The sequence below is a fragment of the Mercenaria mercenaria genome, chromosome 8 (assembly GCF_021730395.1).
Source record: "Mercenaria mercenaria strain notata chromosome 8, MADL_Memer_1, whole genome shotgun sequence".
In the NCBI taxonomy this organism is placed as follows: domain Eukaryota; kingdom Metazoa; phylum Mollusca; class Bivalvia; order Venerida; family Veneridae; genus Mercenaria; species Mercenaria mercenaria.
Genome location: NC_069368.1, coordinates 24,698,707 through 24,717,403, shown reverse-complemented (window position 1 = coordinate 24,717,403; position 18,697 = coordinate 24,698,707). Strand labels below are relative to the sequence as shown.

Genomic DNA, 18,697 nt, shown 5'->3' with positions numbered 1-18,697 from the left:
CCGAATATAACAATCGCATAATCGTTGTCATCATCCATACTCCAGATACTACTTATATGTATCATATAAAGTTGATGTCGACAGTATATAAATATACCTTGTATTTTAAATGTAAATATAGTTGATGCCTGTATTGTATAGATCTTTGATATTTATATAAATGTATACTTGTGACCTTGATATATATGTTTCTTTGTTCAAGGATGACGAGCGTAAGCTCAAGTCTGAAAAAAAAAATAGATTTGTTCTGTTCTGTTCTATAAATGTACATACTATTTTGAAATTCGTATTATCTTATATGATTAACAGATGTCACACTGTTAACTGTTGAATGTATATAATTGTTCATTTTGATAAGTACTTTTTATGTACGTATTAGTACGGTATTACCCTATACTCGTTATATTTTCAAATATAATCTAATAAATGTTATTGATCAAATCTAACTCTTCTTCTTCCGTTAATGTACGGGGCTCACACTGGAGCATTGTCGTACATGGTGAATGTACAAAGTAGGTGTGAGCAATTGATGTGCAATTAAAACTATTTACAATTTCTGTCAGGTGTGCTAGTATGTCACCAAGCCCCTCTTGAAAGCCTTTAAGCTGGGTGCAGTGGCAAGGTGCTCTGGCATCTGGTTCCACACGCGTACATCTGAAGTAAAGAAGTAGTGTCTAAGGTAGTCTGTTCTACAGAATGGCACGATGAAACGGAGGGAATGTCCTCTTGTAGTTGCCGATGTATGGATCAAGTTCTGTGGAAGTGTGACGTCAATGTGCCCATGTACTATACGGTACATCATGCATAGCTTTGCCTGTTGCCGTCGGTGTTGTAGGGAAGGCCAGCCTAGGTCGGCAATCATCTGCGTGGAGCTGCTTGTAATGTGATAGTCCCCCTTGACAAACCGAGCGGCACGGCGCTGCACAGCTTCTAGTTGCTGGATGCAAACCTGGGTATGTGGATCCCATACGGTTGAGGCATACTCTAAGATTGACGAGTGACTTGTAGGCCATCGCTTTTTGTCTGCATTGGGCAACTAGTGAGGTACCTTCTAAGGAATGCAAAGTTATATAAAGATAATCGCAGTTGCAAAATTATGCATAGCCGCAAGAAATTGATACATGTACTGTTATTCCCACTCATTTGTGAAAAAATCAAATGAGTTTTACAAAGGCATTATATAGAAATATGATTGATCATATTTTTACATATTTGTAAACTACAAAATTTAATCTTTCAAATTGTAAACAGATAATTGTCAAATTTAAAGGTATGAGGACAAAAACAAGGATGGCCGTGCTTTCCGACTTATGGAAACTGATGGTGACAACGGGAAAAAATCAGCTATTTTTAAATCAGTATTAACAAGTCATTTGCAGTCGGGTTCTACAAATCTTTACATGTTTGTAATCTGTGTAATGTCAAAATACATATATTTCATAGCAAAATATAAAGGAATTAGAAAAAAAAGTAGGGATGGCCGTATTTTATCACCTTCTAAAATCGATTTAGATTATTACAGTAAAAAAACCACTAAAATCCAAAAAGATATTACAAATTCGTTTAATGTCGGATTATTAATTTCTTTACATATTCATAAACTGTATCTCGTCAGCTTTACAATGATGTATAAATTATTGTTATATGTAAAGAAATGAAGAAATATATTAATAGGGACGGCCGGATTTTCCGTCAAACTCTACCCGGATGGCCGGGTATGGCCGAATCCCGGGCAGAGCCGGGTATGGCCGGATTATACACATTCCCTCCAATGTCTAAAGAATCTGGGCAAAGCCGGTGTAACATTAAATATTGACCCCGTTGAAAATTGACCGCATCGGTCCTTTTTCAACGGATGATTGATCAATTTTCGACGTTGAAAATTGACCCAGCCCTATTTAATGATCCATCTATGTGTTAAAGTTTGACCCTCGTTGAAAACTGATCAGCTATGGTCAGGTCATATTTCAACGTTGAAAACTGATCCTAACAGACTTACGCAATTTGCCTGTACCATACATATCAGATATTTCTTGTTCCTTTCAAAACACTAAAATAAGATAATAAATTTATTCCTAGATTATCATCCAAATTCTTTTCAAAAAGGGGGTGGGGGAATTTTATTTTTTATTTCTAAAACAACTGTATGCAGGGGTTCCATTTGACCCGGACTTAAGATTTTGACTCTTGAAATAAGCAAAAGTGTACATACAAACTCCTAGTATTTCAGTTGAAGGGTCCTTTTCATCAATACGAGATTTATTTCAGTTTAAACTCACAAAGTCAAGCCTTATATATTCAAAATGACAGCTATTTATACATAAATCGAACCACTGAGTACATGTCAAGACAAACAGCATAAACAGAATAAAGTAGTAACAAACTTGTAGACTTTCTTTTTTACTCTCATATTACATTTATCAACAATTTAAACAAATTTTTAGAAGCTGGATCGATGCGTTTCCGATGAACCGATTTAGTTTTCTCGAAGATCGTAGTAAACTAGCGAAATAATGACATATTTGTTGTTTTTTTCTTTCTTTTTTTTAAAATTAAATATTTTGAATAAATACAATGGGGATACCGTTTGGACCGGAGGTGACACTCCTGACGATTTTTTCGTGTCATTTTCCGTCGATTCAGTGAGTAAATCTTGATTTTTCTTTGTTTTGTAAAGCGTTTGAAAAAAAACTTGCAAGCCAACGTCCCCGTTCTTGCCTCTAGTTGTAGGCCTTAGTCCATTTTTCTGCCGAACACCTACAGTCAAGGAGAAGAATCGCTTCAAATGCGGTTTTGGTTCCTGCACCCCTGACGCAATTTCTATGAATGTTTCACTTTTTCTGCCGATTTGCCTTGTTTACTGGTCGTGTCCGCTTGATTATATATTTATTTATATGTATATGTATTTATATGTATTTTGACAAATAATTGGGATGCTGTCATATTTTGGGGCAAAACGGAAGGAGGTACCACGAGAATACCCCTGACGTTTGCTGTCTGGGACGGATACCCCGCACGCTTCATAATAATTATGTTTTATGATAAATTCAGGGCTACTCTACCTCATTTGCTTAATACACGTGAATGATGCCGAAGATACTGTGGGTTATATAAATAATTGTTTGAATATGTACTATTGTAAGATGGTAATCCCCAGTCTCAATAAAGTTTGTAAAGTATACTATCTATTCCTTGACCAGTGTCTCATTGCAAGAATAATACGCATGTGCCCATACCATGATATGACATTTTGTTTTGGCAAATGCGGCAAGCCAAATTTAATTTTGCCAAATATAGCGCAGGCAAAAGCAAAAATTGAATACTTCACATACAAGTAAATGGTTTTATAAATAGATGAACAGTATTAGCCTGAAAACGCGAAAGTCGATATCTGAACAAAAAAAAAGTAATAAAGTAACATGCTCAGACGGCAAGCAATTTTCTCTTTTGACAGGAAAACACTTAACTCAGCCAAAACCAAAAATTTGACCCACTTACAATTAGAAAAATCTTAAAAATGTTAATGTTATATAACAGTTCTTAACTTGTTTTATTTAAAAGTCCAACATCTCCTGGTTGTCTCTGAAAAATTTCTACCACAACATTGATAGCCTTTAAACAATATCGAATGTTGATACATATGTGCATTTACTCGTGTTACGGAGGGTAGAATTTAGTGACCATCTATATTTTTGGATATTAAGAAATTAAACAATAACGCAGTTACTTATTCAAAAGAAACTCTTTAATGAAACATACGAGGGATGTTCGAAATGAATTGCTTATTTCTATCTAGAGACTTCAAATATCAAGTTAGTCCAAAAGGGCTCATTTCATGCCCTCGAAGTACTCCCCCTGGCTAGAAATGCAAAGTTTCAGCCGGTGTATCCACTTCTTGAAGGCGTCACGGTACGCTGATTTGGGCACAGTAATAAGGTACTGATGAATGGCAGATCCAAGTGCCTGTCGGGACTGGTATTTCCGCCCAGCAAGGAATGATTTCAATTTCGGAAACAAAAAGAAATCACATGGGGCAAGGTCTGGGGAATACGGGGTTGAGGCAAAACAGTTACTTTTTCTTTCTTCAAAAACGCCGTAACTATTGCGGAGGTATGAGCGGGGCATTGTCATGTAGAAGACGGACATGTTTAAAACCAGTGGCAGGGCGTCGGTTCTGATAATACTTTTTCAGTTTCTTCAGTACTACGTCTTTGTAGTACTTTCCGGTGATGCTTTTGCCCTTTTTCACCGGCACTTTTATTGCGACTCCTTCACCAGAGAAGAAGTTTGCATACAAAACCTTCTTTGCACTCAAAGAACGTTTGGCAATTATTGGGCGTTTGCTGTGTTTAGTGGCCCAGATCTTATTGCTAACCTTTCTGACGGGCTCAAAATAATGGACCCAGGTTTCATCACCTGTAACGACATTGGCAAACTGCTTTTTGTCATATTTTGGAAACATTTGAAGCAGCTTTTTGACCACTTTAACCCGTTGCCTCTTTTGCTCATCAGTCAACAGATGTGGCACCCATCTAGCAGAAATCTTTCTGACTTTCAAATGCTTCTTCAAAATAAGGTGAACCGTTGATAGTGATATGCCTACCTTTCGTGCAATATCACAAACTGTAAATCTAGCCGGGGCCTCCGTGGCCGAATGGTTAGAGTCGTTGACTTCAAACCATTTGCCCCTCATCGATGTGGGTTCGAAACCTCATTTGGGGCGTAGAATTCTTCACGTGAGGAAGCCATCCAGCTGGCTTACGAAAGGTCGGTGGTTCTACCCAGGTGCCCGCTCGTGATGAAATAGTGCACGGAGGGGCACCTGGGGTCTTCCTCCAACATTAAAGCTGGAAAGTTGCCATATGATCTAAAATTGTGTCGGTGCGACGTTAAACCCAACAAAATAAAATAAATAAATAAATAAATGTAAATCTAGCATCTCCTTCAATGATTTCCTTTATTTTGGAAACGATTTCTTTACGAGATGCAGATTTTGGCCTACCTGACTTCGGTGCATTTTTGATGGACTCTACACCACACTCAAATTTCTTTTTCCGCCGCCGAACTGTGTCATAAGACACACAAGAAGGTCCATAAGCAGTAGAAAGTTCAGACATCAGCTGCTTCAAAGAACAACCAAGTTTTGAGCGAGCTTTGATGTAAGCCCGTATTTCATCTTTCTTGCCGACGCTTCTACCAACCATTTTTACTACAGTGGTCAATGATTGCGTGTATTCAAATGGCAAATTTTATGTCTTACACTTAGTCTAACATGTACATTTATACACGTTGTGTAGGTATTGAATAACCCTATGCAGGTAGGTATTGGTTTTTATCGTGCCCCACGTGGATATCGAGCTAGAGGACAATAAGCAATTCCTATCGAACACTCCTCGTAATTGAAAAAGACGTCCGACACACAATCCAATCAATATGACATTTTCTACCGCCAATACCGAGAGAGAATAAAGGTATATGATTGACAATTTTAAGCTGTATTTTTAAAACAAAAATTTGAATATTTACACTTGTTATAATTATTAAATTGAGCATCGTATAGAAGAAAATTGGCAACCATCTGTCAATTTAGAATGTCCTTAACACCACACAATAAGTTGCGGATGTGCTACGTATATTACAGTGCTGGAATTGCGATTCTAAAAACATACAACTCCGTTACGGAAGTGATAAAATTTACAACGAAATGAAAACATAAGCCTTAAGAATATATTGTGGTTGTTTTTTTCTACCATGGGAACATGGTTTTGGAACTTTATCAAATGTTTTAAAGAATTGATTAAAACACAACACAATAAGTTGACATATTACAGTTCTGGCACTGCTTAAGTATTAGAAACCTGTCACGTAACATAAATTCAAAAACAATCATTTCATTAAAGAGACAACCATTGAAACAGTACATTTTCAAACAATTACCTGCATAAGACTAAACAGCAACTAAACTAAACTACCATGTGTGGCATTTATACAAAATCTGTATATACAGCAAATATTGGAGCATCTAGTAACGGAAGTGATAATGCGTTACGGAAATTGTGTTACATGTATAGTTAAGCCTATAATCAAACTGCTGTGTGTAATACATTAACGACCATAATATAAAATGTCAGGGCTTTTTAGAAACAGTTGAAATGATAAAGCCCTCGCATGATGGAGGCTTTCTATCCATCTATGATCTCCGTCAAAGAACATCGAACATTTCTTGATGTTCCTGTCTTTTCTAAATAATCAACTATTTTGTATACGTCTGATATCTTTTATTCTTTTTACATCTTGGACGAATGGGACTTTGCATTTGTTACTATATTTCCAAGATTCAGTAAGGAAGTTAATCTGAACTTTATCATGGACCATGTCTTAAATTACGCAGCCATCCAGATGTCTCTCCTCGCACACAAATTTCTGTGATTTGTCAGCAACAGTGAATTTGCAATTTTAGCTCGACTTTTCGAAGAAAAAGAAGAGCTATTGCACTCGCCCCGGGGTCGGCGTCGCCGTTGGTTAAAGTTTTTGATAAAGTGAAATATCTCTGTTACTATCAAAGCTATTGACTTGAAACTTAAAATAGTTATTTACTATCAAAGTCTACATCAGGAGAAACAATCCCCACAACTCTGCTTTGAATTTTGACAGAATTATGCCCCTTTTTAACTTAGAAATTTTGGTTAAAGTTTTTGATAAAGTGAAATATCTCTGTTACTATCAAAGCTATTGACTTGAAACTTAAAATAGTTATTTACTATCAAAGTCTACACCAGGAGAAACAATCCCCACAACTCTGCTTTGAATTTTGACAGAATTATGCCCCTTTTTAACTTAGAAATTTTGGTTAAAGTTTTTGATAAAGTGAAATATCTCTGTTACTATCAAAGCTATTGACTTGAAACTTAAATAGTTATTTACTATCAAAGTCTACACCAGGAGAAACAATCTCCATAACTCTGCTTTGAATTTTGACAGAATTATGCCCCTTTTTAACTTAGAAATTTTGGTTAAAGTTTTTGATAAAGTGAAATATCTCTGTTACTATCAAAGCTATTGACTTGAAACTTAAAATACTTATTTACCATCACAGTCTACACCAGGAGAAACAATCCCCATAACTCTGCTTTGAATTTTGACAGAATTATGCCCCTTTTAACTTAGAATTTTTTGTTAGAAGTCAAATATTTCTGTTACTATTAAAGTTTTTGACTTGATACTCTAAATAGTTATTTACTTTCAAAGTCTGCACCAGGAGACACAATTCCCATAACTCTGATTATAATTTTGAGTTATGTCCCTTTTTAACTTGGATTTTGTTTTACTGGCAAAGCTCTCTAATTCAGAGACAAGCACTGAGAAAAGTCGAGCGCGCTGTCATACGGACAGCTCTTGTTCGATTACTTTTCTGATAATAGTGTGTTTGTCAACCATTTTCTAAAAAATTCCAACTCAATTAATAATGTTAATAAACGTTTTCTTACTAAAATTTTCTGTCTTTTATTCTGTCACATCGATGTTTCGGACGTTCAACATACAACAGTTTCTATTAGATAATAGTAATAATTATGACCTGGATGAATGCATTTTGTGCTTATGCTATTGAAAATGTCCTTCCGCAATTACAATGGACTCTCTTTCATAATACTACATGTAGTTTTGGTGCACTCCAGTGCTATTAACAGAGTTATTATTTGGCTCAGTATACTTGGCGACATGGCTGAAATGAGCAGAAAGCTTTTATTTCAGTCCTACTGCATATAGAAAGTAGAAAAAAAATCGACTAAAAGTATTAAAAAACAAAGAATATGCCCTGGCTAAAGTAAAAACCTCTTTCCAATCTAATTTATTCATCATGTGTTTGTAATAGATGAACAAGAATGAAGGCGACAAGGAATTTGCTAAAGTGGGTCAAATTTTTGGTTTTGACGGAACTATGGGCATATGAAGGGTGTCGTGTATATAACCGATTCACAGGGATTTAATGCCTGCACCTTTAAGTTCGATTTATTGGGAGTGACATCATTGCCACTGGGTCCGCATAACGGTGATTTCATCCTAGACCATATTACCTTTCAATAATACATGTATTAAATAATATGGACGTCACGAATCTCATCTCTCATTAAATTTGAACAGTGTGTTACTTGAAAAAACGGTATCAAAGGACTAAATCAAATTTCTCGTTTGATAGGGACAGAAGTGAACAAGAGCTGTCACAGGAGACAGCGCGCTCGACTATTTCGATGCTGGATAGTGAAACTTGGCACATCTGAGGAAACTAGAGCTGTCACTGGAGTGTTTAATGACTCCAATTGTGGATGAAGATATTGCTCAATAGCCTGTGTCTATGTCAAAAATATCAACTTAAAGTAATAAGAGAGGTAAAGATAAAATGTATCAAAACACTATATAAGTATATCCTAAGCAAAAAGGGGCATAATTCATTAAATATTGGTGCCAGAGTTATGCAGCTTGTGTCATATAGTGTGGGTGATGATGTTGAACAACTATTTAAGTTTGAATCAAATCCATTCAGTAATAACAGAGACAGAGTGAAAGTGCATCAAAACTTTAACCTAAAATTCTAAGAAAAAAGGGGGAATAATTAATGAAAAATTGGTGCCAGAGTTATGCACCCTGCGTCATATGGTGTGGGTGATGATGTTGAACAACTATTTTAAGTTTGAATCAAATCCATTCAGTAATAACAGAGACAGAGTGAAAGTGCATCAAAACTTTAACCTAAAATTCTAAGTAAAAAGGGGAAATAATTCATGAAAAATTGGTGCCAGAGTTATGCACCTTGTGTCATATGATAAGGGTAATGATGTTGAACAATTGTTTAAGTTTGAATCAGATCCATTCAGTAATAACAGAGATAGAGTGAAAGTGCATAAAACTTTAATCTGAAATTGTAAGTAAAAAAGGGAATAATTCTTGAAAAATTGTGCCAGAGTTATGCATCTTGTGTCATATGATGTGGGTGATGATGCTAAACAACTATTTTAAGTTTGAATCAGATCCATTCAGTAATAACAGAGATAGAGTGAAAGTGCATAAAACTTTAATCTGAAATTCTAAGTAAAACGGGGAATAATTCATGAAAAATTGTGCCAGAGTTATGCATCTTGTGTCATATGATGTGGGAGATGATGCTAAACAACTATTTTAAGTTTGAATCAAATCCATTCAGTAATAACAGAGGTAGAGTGAAAGTGCACCAAACTTTAAACCTGAAATTCTAAGTAAAAAGGGGGAATAATTCATGAAAAAAATGGTGCCAGAATATGCACCTTGTGTCATATGATGTGGGTGATGATGTTGAACAACTATTTTAAGTTTGAATTAAATCCATTTAGTAATAACAGAGGTAGAGTGAAAGTGCATCAAAACTTTAACCTGAAAATCTAAGTGAAAAGGGGGGATAATTCATGAAATATTGGTGCAAGAGTTATGGCCCTTATGTCAGATGATGTGGATGATGATGAGGAATAAGTATTTCAAGTTTGAATCAAATCCATCAAGTTATTACAGAGATAAGTTGAAAAAAGAGAAAGTGCACCAAAACTTTAACCAAGGTGGGGACGCGGAAAGACGCCGACGCCGACGCCGACGCCGACGCCGGGGCGAGTAGAATAGCTCTCCTTATACTTCGTATAGTCGAGCTAAAAATGCATCGCTGCATTTAGAAGGATTTTAAATATTATTAGTTATTTGTGATATAACTCTTATATGTATATATGATACATACATATATACATCTTTTCATGTCGTTTCAGAACACAACTTAATAATCTCCATTTGAGGATAAAACCTCATGCAAGTTTTTTTTCCTTCTTTTTTTTTTAAAGATTTATGATGACATTAGCATCATCCAAACGTTAGAAGGGTATTGTTTTACATATTGCCAGCGATACATACCGCCACTTGAGTGCAATACTAGTACCTCAATACTACCCTGACACTAGATTTACAAAGGAATCTGACGACTGACGCCAGTCGACCCTGAAACATTAGCACATGCATTAGCAGACTTATATGAATCGTCAAGACTGTCCTGGGGGCTAATGTACCCGGCTGTGTTATGCATATATATGCATACAGTTAACACCACACAAGACTGAAATACATAAGCAGTGCATGAACGTGGACATATAGTCTGTAACTACCTACCAGTGAGCCAAGTTGCGCACACTGATATGATGTATATTGTAAGAAGTAACCCCTATTATATTCACTTCTAGCACGTGCATGTAAAGATGCATCAGGCCAAATTACTAGTGCAGCTATGTGGACTAAACAGTTAAATCATGTTGTATGTCACCTTTTATAATGACGTATATCAACGTTTGCAAAAATGACCCAAGTTAATTTTGGAACATGTCAAACATTACCAAACTAAAAGGTCATTGGTTCGATTCCTTTTGGAGACGTTTGTACTCAATGTAGATTTAACAATGAACATTTAAAGAAATCATTTCATACGAATAGCTAATTACTTGTGTGGCACCTTTATTTGCCCATATTTACTTTCAATCAAGAAACGCTGGTATGACAAGCACTTTTATTACATAACCGCAATCCGTTGAATAACGGCACCAAAAGCAAAAAGTACAAATAAGTGTTAAACAAACTAGAATATTTTCTGCTCTTTACAGCTTTATCAAAATGTTTCAATTTTCTAAATCATAACACTTTAATAATTAACAGTGAAATGATAAACAATTCAGTTAGAAAATTGTCTTTTAAAACTAGAGAAACGGGAGATAGAATAATGTTCCAGTTAACGTCACAGTTTGTGTTGTTTATAAAAACAATATTTAGTCTATTGACCACTGATGACTAAATTAAATAGATATATATTGTTTACATGTTTGACAACTCAAGCTAGTTTCTGAACAGAAAATATTTTTTCTATCTTAATTAGATAATTACCATTCCATTTACATATTTTCAAATCAAACGTGTATTGTATTTAGTTTAACAATATTTTGCAAAATGAATGAGAAGTTAATAAGTATTGCCGTATTTCAAAATCATTTTGAATAGAGTATACGGCGATACCGTAGAACATATTTAGTTAGGGCTAAAGAAATTGGTATGTGAATGTACATGCACATATGGATTGATCTTGCGTACGACGTCCATATTTATCATAATACACGTTTCATTTGAAAACACATGTCAACATTTCACATATTCAGTACATATAAGTGTACAAATTTAACTGTGTTAATGTAAAAATACTACTACTACCTGTATCATGTTCTGATCAATATTTAAGAAATAATAAATCTGTTCCTATATTTTATCAGTTAATAAAATATGGGCAGGAGTTTGGATGCGTAATAATTAAATCACGAGTGCGTAGCGCGAGTGATTTAATTAGTCGGATCCAAACGACTGCCCATGTTCTATTAATTGATAAAATTATTGGAACATATTTATTATTTCGATTCTAACAACGCAAATAATTCGCATTTTACAGTACTACATTTTCAGCGTAATACATCATTCGGGTCATATGATGTTACAATTTACCCCCATGGTTAGAAAGTGTTACATAGCCAATGGAACGTATAGATATTTGTTTCTTTTTTATCAGAATTTTGAGAAGTATTTATGAATTAGTAATCTAACAGCTCGCAATTAAGCTAATTGAATTCGCTCGTAGAGATCAAAACGTGTTTTACGGTCCTACACATTAGTATGACTTTTTTTCATAGTTAACATTTTGAAATACTGTTTTCATTCGTTTGGCCCTGAAATAATTTGTATGTAATGGAACTGAAGTAGAATCTCTTATGCCGCAATCATAAGTGGGGTGGGGGGGGGGGGGTAAATGTAACAGCCAATCATATTTTATCGTAGATTCATGTATAGACGATTTCGCTATATAGCAATTGCTGCGAATCGTGTTAGAATCTGACATAATACATGAATGGAAAAGGATAAAAGATATTCAAAAGAATTCAAATTTGCATGAATACAACGATACATAATGCATGAAACAAAACGTTTAAAAATGTGTTACTAACATACTTGTATATTATAGTAGATATACTAGTAAGTACATTTCAATCGGAATTTTAATTACGCATATATTTGTGCGTCCTGAATTTTCAGTGAAGACATTGACGTTTCAGTCACAAATACTAATGTTGTAAATGGGCATTAGTAAAGATTAATGTCAAAGTTTTTGATAGCACACATGTGTAGAAAACTCGCCATGTGCATGAGTTGCTCATCATAATAACAAAACATTAACTTTTATATCACTGCATGCTGATTCTAAGATTTTTTTTCCGTTTCCTTTGAAAATCATAAAACTCTGACGTTCACCTCGCGGTAAGTACCTTTAGAATGAGTGTCCTGTCTATCCAATTTAGTTCGACAGAAGACAGTATAATATAACAGGATGAGGGGTATGTTCGCTCTGAATATCCTGAACCAATCAAACAGTAGGAAAAGTTGACACAGACATTCAAAATAGATACACAATTAAGACAGATATTACTGTAGCACAAAACATAAACTATGTACAGAGAAAATCCTAATTTCTGTAGTTCCGTTACTTTAAAACACAACTTGCCAGTACAATTGAACCTACCTTAGCGGTCATGTGAATTTATGGAATCACTAAAAAGCAGCAAGTCAGTGCAAACTTGACTGAATAAATTTTGACACGTCTTAAGTAGCAGCCATCTGCCATAATCATCCAAATTGAATCCTTGACACAGGTTCAACTGTATTTGTTACAGAGGACGGAGTGTTGATATCTTTCAGCGTGTAAAAGTCTTGCCTTATTAAATAAAAATGTTCGTTAAATGTTTAATCTAAATCCCAACTTTAATATGTACAGTGAATTAAGACCATTTGGTTTAAAAGATCTTTAATTGATTTTTTTCAGTGTCATTTCACTTGTGAATAAAGACCATCTTTAGATAAAAATCACTTTTCATACATTTTAAGCATGGTTTTTATATATGTGTTTGACTGTACATCTGTACTGCGATATTGTCATTTTTAAAAGACATCAGTACAATAAAAAAAAAAAACGATATCGTTTGGAAAAAAAAACGTATGTAAGCAGATATCACCTATTTGTTGAAAACACAAAACAATTGAGTATTCACCCTACATGCAATATCTAAAGGGTAAGGATAGCCTGATAATAAGTTGATTTCACATCAAAGAATCAAACATAATCTCAAGTCTTTCATAATGCTGAAAGAATTTTTAAAATTAAGCCACTATTGCAAAAGCTATGGCACTTTGAAATCTGATATAATAGCTGATCATGATGGCAGAACGATATTCCACTAGAAACTGGTTTAATATATATCTACAACTGTAACACACTCTTCTTTCAATAATCAATACAACACAAAAGTCATCAGTATTATTAACAGTAATGATTTTTACCGATGAATATTACTTCTTTGTTGAAAACTCAATTGAATCAGTATCGTCATCTTCCGCATAGATAAAAAACTCCTGTTCTCTAACATACTGCCATGCAGCTGCTTCCTCTCCTCCTCGTCTTGTCGTCCGTCGCATTAAACGGTTACATTTCTCTCCATCTCGTGTTATACACATTAATACTGCTTTCACCTGTACGGGAAAAGGTATAAGATGAAGACTATCAGCAAACTGCCGCCATGTTGTCAAGCTCATTGTGACATAATGTAGCTCAATGCTCTTCATACTCTTCATTTGAGCGGGAAATTTCATTATATTGTCAGTAAATGTCAATTTCGACAAGGTAAGTTCATGGAGCTGGTGCAATAATGGTAACAATGTGATCAATTTGTCTGTTACAGTATGATGTGATGGATTTAAAAAATCGCTATGTGATTTCCTGATATCATAAACCAAAAACAGTTCTGTTAATTTGTTCGCTGTACTAAGATTATCAAACACTTTCGCATAGTCTGTACTCTTTGATGATCTACAATGAAATATTTCTAGGTTTGAAGAGTTAATGCGAGTCACGGTGACAGAATCATCGTACTCCAGGTATTGTAGATGTTGATGCTTGGATAAATCTACTTCATGCTGGTTAATGCACTCGTGGAACACATTGACTGTACTGCACTCACTGTCTGTAGTGAACACGCTGTGCGTTATGGGCTTACAGCGTGTATTGGAAATCGATACCTGTTTAAGATGACTACTAACTGATAGGAAACTGCATAGTGAGGTAAAGACTTCATGTGGCATAGTGAGATCCTGTATCAATAATGCGACAAGATTACCCATATCAGGGAGACGGCGGGCTGTTGTTCTACATATCAGTTTCAAACCATATAAATACAGTGCTTTCAATGTTGAAATATTACCTTCAATCGCATCACAGATAGACTTGATATCTTCATCATCAATTTCATTGATATTGCTAATTTCAATTCCTTCAAGTCGCTGACATTTCGGTAAATATTTTGATACTTTCTTTGGATAATTCTCCATTAACATTGTATCAATTGCAAACGACATGACACGATCAGGCAAAATAAATCGCTTTTCAAAACTTGTACAGAAACGATCGCAATTTGACGTAGTATTCACATAAACGTCACCTAGATAAAAGTTAGAATGCATACGAGTTCCATATACTTGCATTTCTTCTATACAATTTAAAATACACTTTTGGACATTTGATATTAGATTTATATGTCCGTAATTTATTGTTCTTCTGTAACGATGTACACGCATATCCCCTGAAACAATATCGTATATATACTTGGAAATGGATGTAGCGATCCGAGGCTGTAGACCGCATAGCATACTGAATACATTTGCTTGTTCTAATATTAAATCCAGACTCGCGCACTTACTGAAAAAGTCTATTATTAATTGTTCACAATGATCAGGAAAATCTGGGTTTCCTGAATCAGTCGACGACGCGATATAATTTTTGGAACGGATAGCAATATATACAGCAGCCAAATATTCTTGAAATGACTTGTGAACAAATGCAATTGCTGACGTTCGGCTGCTACTTGCAGAGAGACTTTGACATTTATCTTCAGACAAGATTCCTATTTTCAGACAACATGTTTTTACTTCATTTGATATTTTCAGTCGTTCAAAGGTTGAACTGTCAAATGACAAAGATGTTTCTTTTGTATTGTTAAACAATGTTTCATAAGATAGCCGTGATACGTCCTGAATGATATAACTATATGATTTACAGACTTCAGTATTTATCAAATAGCAAGGGAGTTCTATATTGTTTAGGTCTTTTGATTTCGTCATCATTTCTGTGAATAGAGGATCGTCGGGGTATTTCTTCTTGTGCCAGACAAACAACAGGTCAAGTATTTCAGTGTAAAGGGCACATCTTGAAGTTTCACCACAAAGTTTGTCATCAAACCACAGGCATATCAGCTGTTGCAGCGTGATCGCTGTGTGTTTTAGACTTGCCAATGATTTTTTTGCTAGTGCTTTCTCACAATCAACTGGATCTTTGTCCTTCTTAAACATTTTGTTTAATATTGGAACCGTCTTTTCGATCAATTTTTTTACAGATGTTTCACCATTATTATCATCAAACCCTTTCAGGACAATCTTTTGTCGTATCTCATTATCGCTTATTCCTAACGCTGCAATTTTCCAGGGTCGTGACGTCGTTAGGACGGTATAGCCCTTCAATGAGCTACGTTCGGGAGGATATTTTGACGCTGGAGAAGCCCATTCATCAAGACCATCAAGAACAACAAGACAGGTTCGAGATTCATATTCTAGAATCTTTTTAAGGGCAGGATGTTCGTACTTTTCCTCTAACATTTCTTTTATCTTCATTTTATCTGTATAATGATGGAGAGGAAGGAAAAAAAGAAATTTAAATTTCTTCATTTCTTTGATCCCCCTGAACTCATCTTCTATTCTTTGTCCTTCTTCAGAATGTGCCAAACACCAGTAATTTATCAAACTTTTACAGAAACTACTTTTACCTGATCCCGCTTCTCCAAGAATGTAGATGGATTTTACAGGTTTACCATCTTTTTTGAAAATATCAGACAAAGATACAACAACAGAAACATTTGGTTTATCATTTAAATCATCTTTTGATTCCATTGCCATTCGTGGTCTGACATAAACATCTTTAAAGTCACACAAGTTACCCTCTTGTTGTTGTGGAAGTGCAGACATACGTAGTACATCTTCTCTGTAATGTTGTATCAAACTTCTCTGTAAATCTGTAGCGGTTAAATACAATTAAATAATAATTAACATGCATTGAGTATTTGAGAGGATAAAAAGTGTATGTGGCGTTCTAATGTGCTGTGCATATTTAAAGTAAAATACATTAGTATCCATTAAACATCTTCGACATAAACACAACCTATGGATAGAATACCTGTTAATATACATGCATTGGAAAGAAGTCTGTTCATTGCCGTATATTTTGCTGTTTCCTAATTTGTTGTTTCCTGATTTATATCACTATTAAGCAAAGGAGACTGGAACTTTCTTACTGAGGCAAAACATGTACCTTTATTTCTTACTTAACGACAAATCTATTATGTTTTCTTGTCTGTGTGTCACGAAATACTCTAATATCATTTCATTTTAAGTATCTTATCATTTCATTAAGGACACGTCACGGCTGAGGTATTTTAGCATTATTGCAATACACAATCGTTATTGAAATTGTCTTTCCAATACATTAGATAAATCCTCAATATCTATGTGAAAATAAGGGATATGTTTTGCATAACTGCAACACTGTGAGTTGCTCTAATTAGTGACAAATGACTGAAACAGTGGGAATTCTTACGTGATTTGGATAAACAAAACTACAGTTAGGTAACATACATTCTTTTATTGTTTCAATTTATGAGTCTTATGCTACAATATAGAAGAAGAAGACCCCTTTTAAGAAAATCAAAATGAAAGGTAGAAATAACATATTTTTTAATTAGGTCATGAGTCATCATACACCTGTCAAAATTTTGTCATAAATTGCTTTGATTGTCATATTTTTGTTAGTAATTTCTGAATAGGACATATTAGTGTCTAATTACATTACATTTCCATATTCTATTTTCTTGAAATATGCTTTGTTGAGCTCACTGAAGTCACGTACGAATTTCTATTGCTTTAGTTAATTGTCTGTAATAAAGGTACCAAACCTCAATATTAAGATATAAGAATTTTTCCTTTCTGGAGGACAAAGGAAACTATTTGTTTTAATCATAACATAACGATTTTTGGAATGTACTGAATATTCTTTTTTTTTATCATTCACCAGAAATTCAAAACATGATACCACATTAAACGGAACCTAACAATGATGTGCTGCTGGAGACAGGCATGCTTGAATGATTCAGATTTGTACGATATTATTACTATGATTGTTGTAACTAATGACGTCACAAGTTTTATAAAAACACGGTGCGCATGCATATCGGATTTCTCTCTTGGTGAATTAGAAAATGGATCCCTTTCTTTTTGCGCACAAGACCTTATGTATGGTAAACAATGAACTTCAACATCGCCGCTTTGTTAGGGAGCCCAGAAGACCAAAAGTTTCGTCCTGAACATAGCTTTATGCATAAAAAAACAAATGAACAACAGGAATACCGTATAGCGTTTTAATTCTGCGGGTTTTTATTTCTGCTTCTTCTGCGGGTTGAGGCTGTCACTCAGAAATAAAATTCCGAACATTTAAACTAACAGCTGAATGTTTTGACGCAGAAATATACTTTGATATTTCGCTTAATTTAATGACCAATTTTATTTATCTCACGAGTTTTTCGTCTGCTGTCAAGTTATTCATACTGTAATGGTTGTGGTTGACTGCTTTTGTTATTATATATAGCTATCGTCCGCGAATGAAAGGTTACCTTTTCGGGCGTGTAATCTTAGCAATTGTATATAATAAAACACACTACTTTTACGAAAAGTTTGAATATATAATGTCACCATGACATAACTGACAAGAACGATATGCATTTGAGTCGTTAATTACGACGTAGTAAATGCGGTAGCCATTTCCTGTGCGTAGAATTTACCTCCGATTCATGCAAATCGAAAAAATTAATTCTTGCTTGTCGCAAACATAAAAATGCTGAAATAAACTAGGCCCATTTTAGGACAAAACCGCAGAATTTTTGCCCGCAGAATTAACCAACTGTACGGTTAAGGTAAAGGTAAATTTTATTTACCGTCGTTTGGTGAAACAGTTAACTTAAGCTCTGTAGAGCTTTTCTGCGACCCTATAATAAGAACAGTTAAAACCAGTTATAACCTACCCCAAACAATTTGCTGGTACCCATTTACAGCTGGGTCGACTGAGGCAATCGTGATAAAGTGCCTTGCCCAAGGACACACCGCAATGGGAGTAGCCAGGATTCGAACCAGGGACCTTCACCTCCGTAGCAAAGCGTTTTAGCCCTCTCGACCAATGCGTCCAATACGTAGCCATAAATCTGCCCTTGTTTTTTGATCGTTACATTTGTTTTATCGGTTGACACAATTTCAAACGATGACGGAACTTTTGACGGAGGGTACATCGAGCCATGTTAAACATACTTTATTAACCTTAATTGGGCTTTCTTGAAATTAGCCAGTATCTAGTACCTAATTAGTGAAGGCGTTGATCCTATCTTATTAAATTTTGTAAACACACCTTTCATTCGAGTCAGTAGCCTCCGTTTACATCCCATCTACGTTTGGAATTGTG

The 18,697-nt window shown here is 34.9% G+C and overlaps 1 protein-coding gene across 2 annotated transcripts in view; it reads right to left on the bottom strand.

Moving 5' to 3' along the window:
• Window positions 1-11,386: 11,386 nt before the first annotated feature.
• Window positions 11,387-18,697, bottom strand: part of LOC123522856 (uncharacterized) — a 67,431-nt gene continuing 60,120 nt past the window's right edge. For both annotated transcript variants that reach the window (XM_045300333.2, XM_045300334.2), the window contains exon 6: window positions 11,387-16,208. In XM_045300333.2, the coding sequence (XP_045156268.2) occupies window positions 13,441-16,208 (2,768 nt within the window). In that variant the 3' untranslated portion in view covers window positions 11,387-13,440. The remainder of the gene's footprint in view (window positions 16,209-18,697) is intronic.